The sequence below is a fragment of the Euphorbia lathyris genome, chromosome 9 (genome assembly GCF_963576675.1).
Source record: "Euphorbia lathyris chromosome 9, ddEupLath1.1, whole genome shotgun sequence".
NCBI classification, from domain to species: domain Eukaryota; kingdom Viridiplantae; phylum Streptophyta; class Magnoliopsida; order Malpighiales; family Euphorbiaceae; genus Euphorbia; species Euphorbia lathyris.
The window spans coordinates 58113009-58123586 of NC_088918.1; the positions used below are offsets into that span (position 1 = coordinate 58113009).

General features: G+C 33.9%; 1 protein-coding gene across 2 annotated transcripts; it reads right to left on the reverse strand.

Annotated features, from left to right (window-relative positions):
• Positions 1–2888: 2888 nt before the first annotated feature.
• Positions 2889–10351, reverse strand: LOC136205369 (ras-related protein RABE1c). 2 transcript variants are annotated; one of them, XM_065995922.1, is made up of 9 exons: positions 10193–10351; positions 9973–10087; positions 9036–9108; positions 8838–8938; positions 4114–4179; positions 3816–3913; positions 3670–3732; positions 3493–3585; positions 2889–3304 (listed from the first exon to the last, which is right to left on the reverse strand). In XM_065995922.1, exons 2-9 carry the CDS (start codon positions 10043–10045, stop codon positions 3221–3223), a joined length of 651 nt encoding a protein of 216 aa, XP_065851994.1. In that variant the 5' UTR covers positions 10046–10087; positions 10193–10351; the 3' UTR covers positions 2889–3220. The 2 variants fall into 2 exon arrangements, with proteins under 2 accessions (XP_065851994.1, XP_065851993.1); XM_065995921.1 differs by having other exon boundaries at positions 9973–10054; positions 10193–10350.
• Positions 10352–10578: the final 227 nt, after the last annotated feature.

Below are 10578 nucleotides of genomic sequence, written 5' to 3' on the forward strand. Positions count from 1 at the left end.
CGAAGCGTGAAGTCACCAGGGGCAACCGGCGGCAGTCTGCTTAGGGCTCCCCGTGAAGAACCCTCTGACATAATACCCCTCCCCAGAAAAGAAGAAATAAAACAAAGAAAAACACAAAGCCAAGGCCAAGAAATTATACGACTAACCTTAGCAAAAGTTACGACAAACTGACGCGAGGAATCTCCCAAAGAGCAACGATAGTCAGATGACCACCAAATATGCAGAGCACGAACAAAAGAGGGCGGGCCGACACGGTCGCAGAAGGAAGGCAGAACCCACAGGAAGCAAAAACAACGACAAATAGTCTCCCAGGAAAAATTTGAGGAAGAAATAAGAAGATTTCTACTTACCTCTTCTGATATTTATAGCAGGGGGGTAAAAGGCACCGGCACAGCTCATTTTTTCAATAAATTTTTACGGCGCATGCGGGGGATTTAATTACAGACGCAATTAATGCGGCGCTACAAACAAAAAACGCATGCAGTGATCCCAAAGGTTTCTTCAATTAACCCGACGAACTCTTCTTACAGTTGTCCACCATTTACCTGGGCAAGAAACAGTTGCAATCCCGAGTCTTCTCGCATTAAATACTCGACTTAACTCTTCGGCGGGGGGGACTACATGATTCGGGATGTGAATCAGGGCCTCAAGGCCCAGGAAGGCCCAAGGCCCAAACGCCCTCTATAAATAACACAGCTCATCTAGGAAGGAGAGGCGGGTAACTCTTTCTAACTCTCACACTATTGATTAATAGACACTCTTGAGCTACTAACTGTCTTGATCGTCGGAGTATCCGCAGGGACCCTTCCCGGCGCAGGGACGAACATCCAGGGAGCCAGGCCTCATCAGCAAAGGCTCGGATCACTATATTCGCATTCCCAGATAACTATTTATTTTGTATAGTGGAGATTTTAAACAACTAAATATATATAGCTATTTTGGACATGAGTTTTATGTTAAGTGTTTTAATACAGTGATTTACGTTTTGACTATGTGTGGTATTTTGAGAAATGATAACAAGTTTGATATTTTAAATTGCATATGTGGTTAAAGGTACTAGTTTGAGTATTTTATTATGGTTTAATCCATAAAATGTTCATTTTTACGAATATGAATTTTATATGATGCATTTTGAAAATTAAAATATATATATAGTTATTTTGAGTATAAGTATTTTATGTAGTTGATAATTGCTTACTGAGATTTTTGTCTCACCTTTTTAAATGCTTTAATGTTTTTAGGTGAGAAAGTACAGGATAGAAAGAAGGTTTCCCACCGATTAGGCGAGGATCGGAAGTTGTTACTTATTGTTAGAATTATTATTAGAACTTTAGTATTTAATTGTAATATGAGGAAGTTAGTAAATATGTTGAGGTTTTAATGTAATATGAATATGGATTTGTTTAGAATATATATTTAAGAGGAATACCAAAATAAAGTGATATTTATGATGTTTGGAAACTATTAAGTGTTGATTGTGATATTTCTATTTCACGCCCGATGCCGATTGGGGTCGTTTAGGGTCGGGTGTGACATGTATTCTTTGTTTTCCACATTTTCATGTATTTTGCATGTTTTTCGTATTCTATGTTTTTTTATATTCGATGTTTTTCGTGTTTTCTACCTTTTTGTCGTTTTTCGCGTTTTTTTCATTTTCTATACTTTTACTATATTCTGTATTTTCATGTATAATATGTTTTCCCCCATATTCTCTAGTTTTCCCTATTCTATTTTTTTCTAATATTATGTGGTTTCCCGTATTCTTCTTTTTTCGTATTTTCTACATCTTTCATGTTTTTTGTTATTTCTCATTTTTCCCGTTTTTTGTATTTTCTACATTTTTTCCGTTTTCTGTTTTTTTTTTCTTGTTTTCTGCATTTTTCTACTTTTTCCATACTCAACAATTTCCCTATTATTTCTGTTTTTCGCATTTTTCTACGTTTTTCTATCTTTCTTCCATTTTTCTCGTTTTCCCTTTTCTTGTTTTTAACTTTATTTACCTTTCTATTTTTTATTATTTTCCCGTTTTCTCAGGATTTTCTTTTTCTTTTTCCCATTTTTCTCACTGTTTCTTTAATTCAATTATATTATTTGTACTATTTTTTTCATTTCATTATTAAAATTTAAAATGTGTGCAAAAAAATTAATAGTTTTTTAAATAAGATATAAAATAATTTTAAATTATAAAAATAAATAAATGATTTTAAATATTTTTATATAGTATAAATATTTAGTTGAGTATATAGAATTCCATGATTGTACACCAAATTATTTTCTACATATGATAATTGTATTTTATCAATTTAAATATAGCAAAGCATATGATAATTATATTTTATCAACTTTTAAATTAGCTAAAAAACATTGTAATTGAATCTCTATCTCATTCTATTGCATTACAAATTTTGATTTCATCTTTTACTTGATTGCATTGTATTTCATTACAGCATATCAGCATATCAAACACAATTCATATCAGCATATCAGCACACAAGTTGTTGTAGATACCTTATAATGCCCAAGAACTTGTATTTATGCAGATTTTGCATACTAATTGTTTAGTGAAACCTATTCCTGAACCTGTAAATGCAATGACGCAGCTCGGACAACAAAATGTTGCTATTTCATTATCAATCGTCATTTTCTGTGATATCTAATACAATTTTGAATTTTTTTATGGTGGTATTTTATTGTCTGCACAATAGTAAATGATAGAAGCTCTAGAAACTAGAAATTTTAAATGAATAAGTATATTTTGAACTTAAAAACGTTGTTCTTGTAAAAACTAATTTTTCTGCTTAAAAAACCTTCTAGACAATTATAATGGACATACTACCTGATTATTATATGAAATGAATAATTGAAGTGATTCTTTGCAAAAACAATCATATACTAATACAGACCAAATTTCAAATCCACGAATATCAAAATTCTACATTCTAGCTCAATCCAGACAATTAGCTTTCAAATGTTTACACTTTTTTTTCTTGTTTGAAAATAAATGCATCGATTTCAAATAACCTAATCCAAACGCCACCTTAATATAATTTAATTTTCTGAAAATAACAAGGATCTAAGAATTCACACCCAAATTTGCAGCAGTTGTAAAAATAATGATAGGGAGAACAATACAAGCACCAATCACATAGTTATAGCAAAATTAGTTCCCATCAACATGCTTGAGAATGTAGCCACCAAATCCCAGTCTCCAGTGGCATCTTTAAGAACCACAACAAGCCGACTTCGGTGCAGATTGGCCAGCCCCTCCTGCCTGATCTGGCTGGTTAATTTTGATCGTCTGTGGCTGCATACATCAGCACAATACACAACCATTAAAACTCACATCTAAAGTTGCAAACTTGTAGTATACATGGAGAAAATAAACCTAGGTTTAGAAGATCTCAATTATCATGCAATTTTACTAGAATACACAAGGAATTGCAGTTTTCGAATAAAAGTGACAATAATAGGCCAAGTTCTAAAAATCTGTACCTCAGCCCTCGAGTCCGTATCTGCGAGTCTTTGTTTGATATCTCTAGCTATTGAAAAGAAAACCTCCTCAACATTTAAACTTGTTTTTGCACTCTGTAAGACAGTTTCTTCATCATACACAAAGAATCAACCAGATTTCTAAATTTAATTTCAATTTATGCCACAAAGTCCACCTACAGTCTCAAAAAACTTGATGCCATATTCATCTGCTAGAGCCTGACCCTTTGAGGTAGGAACAGCCTGAAAATGAATTTCTTTGTCAATTTCATACAGCTTTGTTCACATTACACACTAACAGATTGGGTGAGATTGAGCAAGTATACCCTTTTGCTTTCATCCATGTCTGCCTTATTACCCACCAGTATCTTGTTCACATTATCAGAAGCATGCTGTTCGATATTACGAATCCAATTCCTAATGTCTAGACATATATATGAATCAGTATAATAGTAGAGATGATACATGACAATACTGAATCTCAGCATTCCCAAGTAATAATGACAGTAAGACCCATGATAAGATCCAAATTTTCTAAATTCAATCGACATAATTTAAAATATATAGAGAAAGCTAATGAATGGCAATAATACTTCAAAAGACAGAAACAAAATGAGAAATTACTGTTAAAGGATGACTCATCAGTGACGTCATACACAAGCAAAATACCCATAGCTCCACGGTAGTAAGCTGTAAAAGAGAACTATACTTCAGTAAATCCAGGAACCAGCTTGAATAAGCAAGCAAATGAGAGAAATTCCAGAGTAAAAATTAACAAATGAAGTTCTAAAGCAGCGAAAATATTAAAAAACGTGCAAGTAATCTAAAGCATTCCATCCATAGTCACTACGAAAGCAAGCATAATGAGTACTTGATAAGCACACTGGATGCTTTTCAGTTTTGGATTTTTCAGAAGACAGCAACATAATAGTTGTATGCGAGTCAAGGAAGCAAAATTAAGCAAGCACGCATGAAGGCAAACATCCTACTTTCTTCAGAGGTAATAAAACAGCATGTATATCTTAATAAAATGGACATAATGCAAGAAATGTTTAGAAAATGTTCATCAGTAATGAAGAACTGCAACTCATTCTACAGTTCAAAATTTTATTTTTTAGGCTTAACCCTTAATGCTACCTCCAGGTTGAAAATTACCAAATTCAGTAGAAATTGCAAGCCTTCAAGCTTCAGGTAATGGCAGGTGTCGCATGTCAAAAGTCGTAGACATACTTCCACAAAGCAAAGACAACACATGAAAAAGCATGATTGCCTATATACAGTTGTAATACTTCAGGCTTTTAATTTTCTTTGCCTGCCTCTAGTCTCAGTTAATATTTTTGACTCCGCTTTGCTTCCATAGACAAGTTCATCAGTAACAAAATTGACAATATAATGTTATCACTTATACTCTGAAACTTGCAAGTCAGAGCATCTTCTGCTGGAAAATCGTTTTCCATTAGGTAAAGATTAATAGATAAACAGTACAACAAGGATCGGCCATATAATATTATCAGCTGAAACTCAACGTATCCTCCTCACACAACCAAACCTTCATTCTCATAAATTATCCAAATAACTCATTTCACTCAAGCAAAATAGTCTACTTAATGAATTAGGTCCCTGAATTGAAGATGCATATTCAGCAAAAGAGGAGAGAGTCAAGATATATTTCGATGGGTTCCATTGTAGAGAGAGTGGCATCTTATATGCCTTTGCTTTTCTTTTTCCTCCATAGTTGTTAAAAGCGCGCCTGAGGCAAGGCTCAGGGGCCAGCGCCTCTCTGTGTGTGAGGCGGGCAATGTCAGCCAAGCGCGCGCCTTTGTGTGCCTTGGCTAGGCTCGTTCCTTGAGTGGGGTGGCACCTAGGCACAATTGTAGGGGTTTTTTAGGGTTTTCTGAAAGGAAAGAGATGAGCTGTGATTCTAAAAGGCAAAAAACGCTAAACACTCGGCTTAATGATGAATAGGGACTATATAGACTAAAGATTTATAATTATGTTTTAGTAGTTAATTAGAATTTATCTCATGCATTTTACGATTAAGATTGTTGCTATTTGAATATTTGTGTCATTTTAAAAAAGTAAGTGTTGATATTATAATTTTATATGTTATTTTGTTTTGGTGGGCCTTGTGTCGCTCAGGTGCGCATCTGAGCTTTGCACCTAGGCTCCAAGACCCCTTGCGCCTTTCACTTTCTTCTGTAAATATTTGTTCGCACTTTGGTTTTATTTTTCCATAAATCTTTATGGTGATACTACATGGCTTTGGCAAAAGATGCATATATTGCATGAATACATAAAAGTTCCTACTCATTTGCAAATGCCTGATATCTAACATTTAAAAGAAGTAGTAATAACAATAATAATAAGTCGTTTCAAAAAAAAAACAATAATAATAAGGGTTAATTCCAAAAAACCCATGTGGTTTGCCTGATTCACAATTAAATCCTTGTGGTATTTTTGTTGCAAATCGAGGACTATGATTATTGCTGTTACAAAATCAAGGATTTTTTTGCTAACACCGTTAAAACATTGAAGTGTCTTGGCATTTTCGTCCAAAATTATATTTTCTTTTAACTTCTCAAAGAATCAAAATATATATATATAATTATTTTATTTATTTTTTATTCTTATTAAAGAATAAGTAAATGTAATAAATGTATAACATGCAACTATAGGTGGCTATTAGGGCTACTATGTTCCCTTGATTAAAGGAGTGATTTTAGGAATGTATTGTATATATGTGTCTAGTCCTCTTAAGTAAAATATATCAATGTAGTCTCTTAATATATATGGTATCACGTGTTCCTAGTGTATTACATATTTTGTTACATGGTATCAGAGCCTAATTTGGCTTCAATCTCTGCCCTTGTGTGCATAATTTCTAGGTTTGTATTTTTGGGCTGTTTCTTTCAACTTCATTGTATGCCCTTGTGAGTAGATTGTTTAGACCTAGGTTTCCAAGTCTCAGTTCTTCTTTTCCCATCGTTGCCTCTCTGTTTTCAACCTGTCTATCCGGTTAGTTTTCCGATGAATCTCCTTTTGTGCATTGACATTACTGGCAGCCTCTTGTGTGTTGCTTCAACTGAGTTTTGCTTCTCTAACAAAGCTTGACGTTCAGCTGTCGTGTCTCCTGTCCGATTTGTTCTTCTAGGTTGTGTCTCCCGGATTATATTTTATACTCTAAAGTATCTTGAGTGTATTGTCTTTTAAGACTATATTATCTGTGAGCATGATTAAAATCTATATTTCAGCTTGAGGGGAGTGTTACAGAATAAGTCAATGTAATAAATGTATAGCATCCTTGTTGACCATAGGCTGCTACAAGACAACTATAGGTGGCTACTAGGGCTACTATGTTTCCTGGATTTAATGGGATACCATGTATTCCTAGTGTACTACAAGGTTTGTTACAATTATTTTCTCCTATTCTCTCTCTTCGTCTCCCTCTCTATCTATCTTCTCTCTACTCTCTTCATATCTTCAACCCGGATCCATTTATCGATGACTGCATAAAATGAAAAATTTAAACTAAGTCACATTAAAATCAGAGCCCATGACTTCTTCTTCACCCATTACTCTGCAACAAATTTTTGGGTATTGCTCTGTTTCAAAATAACAGAGTATGGCTCGTGAATTTTCTTATATTGGATTAGCAGGTGCTGAAAGTATGATATATAATAACAGAATTTCCTAACTGTGACAACTGGGGATTGACACACCATGAATCGAATTTTATCTGCTCCTTCTATTGTTGTGAATGATTTTAATGGAGGGTATACTTAATTGCTTTTTCTCTGCCATAAATTTATAATTCAATTATCCTAATATAAAAAAAAAAGTAATTGCAGAAAAACTACACTCCAATTAATTAATTAATTATTAGTCAATGAGTTGAAGGAAAACGACACAGCATAAAACAAGAACTGTTGGAACAACTTAATCTCTAATTCTCTATCTACAGTACTTAGAAGTGAATATAGACAAAAGCTCTCAAATTCATAATTAACAAGTTCGACTCAATAAAAAAATTCCCGAGGGAATGAAAACAAACTTGTAAACTCTAGCGTGAACCTTGATGACAAATTGAACAAGATTGATAGAAGGAAGAAAATCGATAGCATCTTGAATGGAAGTAGTGTCACCAAGAGCTGGATTTGTGTCGACAGTCAAAAGTATAAGGGAAAAGCTTATTCTTTGCAGTCCTAAAAAATCAAATGTTTTAAGCTGCCAATGAATTTCACCCATTTCATAAATTGTTGTTCTGAGAATAGGGTTCTTGTTTGATTTACAAGTTGGAACATTAAGACTACCCTTTTTCCCCGCCGTCTAATTACTTTGTTGTGGGCATGGCAAGAGTTCAGAGCAAGAAGAAAGAAGATAAAAGAAAATGCGGATGGGTTTGGCCATTTCGAGAGAATGTTATGTTACTATTGAAGAATTAGGGGGGAATGATGTGTATATAAAAAAAGAGAGCAGGGCATATGAATATCGATGCAAAAAACAGTGGAACGACCCATTGGAGAAGATGACACACAGGGGTAAAAATTAATTTAATATGTTTTTGGTTTTAATTTCTTAATTGAATTTAATTCTGGTATTCCATTGATGCCATTGGTCTTTAGTTTGAGAGAGAAAGAGACGAAGAAGAAGAAGAGAAAGAGGAGAGAGAAGGATTAAGAAGAAAGAGAGAGAATAAGGAAGGAGAGATAATTAGTCATATTTTGCACTAAAATAATAAAATTTGTAATCTTGGATAAGTTTGTCCCTCTGCCACTTCAGCAGTTCTGACAGTGTCAACAAAATTTCCGTGATTTGCTAACAGCAACAACCTCAGTCCTTGTTTTGCAACAAAAAATACCACAAGGACTTAACGGTAAATCAGGCAAACCACATGGATTTTTTGGAATTATCCCTAATAATAGAAGTCCATAATTGATATATATCCAATCATTGTACGTGAACTTGCTAAAATGCCAAAAGTGTATTTTTAGAGCTCTAACATAAATCATAAATTTGAATAAAAGAATGCTTGCCAAGGCAAGAAGATTCATTTATTACACATCAAATCAATTTTCCCCTAATCAATCCTATAGGCATAACCTAAGAAACAAGCTTACAATTAAAGTAAAGACACACAATAAACATGTTCCTTAGTGTGAGCTAAAACGTTAAGACACTAACAAGAGAACCACAAAACAAACATTAATTCCTGCATCAATTTCCGTACAAAAGGTAGAATTAAAAATAAAAAAAATAAAAAAAAAAGGAACCACATAACCACATACTTAAAAGGCATTAGAGTAAAACTTTAACACCATGAAAAATTAAATTTAAGCCTCGGAACTAACCAGTTGTGATTGTTCGAAAACGCTCTTGACCAGCAGTATCCCAAATCTGCAATTTGATTCTTTTTCCATCAAGCTCAATTGTTCTTATCTTAAAATCAATGCTGTAGAAGGAAATTCAAACACTAAAGATTAAAAAACAACATGAAGCCAATAGTTAGAAAAATGAAGCCAGTAACACAAGTTAAAAAAAATTCCTACCCAATAGTTGTAATAAAACTAGTTGTAAAGGAACCATCTGAGAAACGTAAAAGAAGGCAACTCTTACCCACACCTGCGACACCAGATAAATGGATTATAATCTCATTGCAGTCAAAACTCAAAGAAAGAAATGCAATGGAAACCAACATAAATATCAGATAAGCCAAATCATCTAAGATATATAACTTGAGAAAGGAGAAGCTCATGTGATACAATATAAATTATCTTGGCACTAACAATCATCACACATCTGTCCCCATTTCAGCAGTCACTTCATTCTTTTCATTTAGATAAAGTGATAGATGAGAACCACCGACAAATAAATGATAGTGCAACCAATTTGCAGCAGCTTATACGATGAAGTGATCCCACTATTGTTTTCACTAAGAGAATAACAAGTGTTTATAAATTTCTATATTTGACCTCCAAGGACTGCAATAACCGATACCATCCAATGCTTTTAGCAAAACTAAGACTCATAACATGAAGTGAAAACGATAAAAATAACATTAGAAAGGCATACACACAGAACCAATGCCAAAAAGTAATCAGCCGAAAAATTAAAATGCAGAGCTCAAAAGTAATGCATTTGCTAAAACGCCCAGATACTGTAAATACATAGCATATATCATTTCCGCTAAAGCATGCAATCCAATGTCACAGTTGTGGCCTATCAACACTCAAAAAGTCGATATAACCATAAAAAAGAATAATATACGCATGTCAGACATTAACCTAAAATTGGAGTCAAAATAAGCTTAAACAAGCATTCGACAAATAATCGTCAAAATGCAAGTCATTTACACGGCTCAGAACAGGGATCCAAAGGTATTTACTTGAAAAATAATCGATCACACCTCCCAGATTGAGTAGCAAGAGATCATCAGATATCAATTCGATAGATTTAACAAAAGAGGGTAGAAATGTAAAATCATACCGCTATCGCCGATCAAAAGAAGCTTTATAAGGTAATCATAATCGGCACGAGCTCTTGCAGGTGGAGCAGCCATGGTTAATTACTAATCACAAAGCCCAAACAATAGAATTAAACCCTAAAGAGAAAATGCGAATCTGTGAATCAACATAAATGAGGGAAAACATATAACAACATGATATGAAATCAAAAATCGAAAATACTGTAACTAAAGAACAAGTACCAGATCGGGGAAGAAGAGAGTGAGATCTAATAAAGATGAGATTAGTAATGAAGAGGGAAAGTGTCCTCTGGTACGTCAGCACCGGTCGGCCGTTGAAAAAAATTTAGGAGAGGAGAGGAATTTTTAAGAGAGGAACTTCATGCAATATTTAGCTTATACTCTTTGCTTCCTACCCGTTTGATTCTAATGTTTGGAGATCCATTTCATATCCAACGATCGTTATTGAAATCGACATATTATTGAAATATGATTTTTAATTTTTCAAGGTATGCGACGACGTTTAACGCGCCAAGTTTAAGTAAACGGCGTTGGGATTGTCGTTACGTTACCTAGCAGGAGAAGTATCGGTCAACATACGCTGTCGTTTAAATTTAATGCGTTGGGGT

Bases quoted from the DNA above. Each gene is read 5' to 3' on its own strand.
- LOC136205369 (XM_065995922.1), bottom strand. From the start codon at position 10,045: ATGGCTGCTCCACCTGCAAGAGCTCGTGCCGATTATGATTACCTTATA. The intron at 8,939-9,035 runs GTAGGAATTTTT...TTCCTTCTACAG, and splicing joins AGTTTTATTACAACTATTGG to CATTGATTTTAAGATAAGAA. The intron at 3,305-3,492 runs GTACAGATTTTT...TGATGTATGCAG, and splicing joins ATACGGACTCGAGGGCTGAG to CCACAGACGATCAAAATTAA.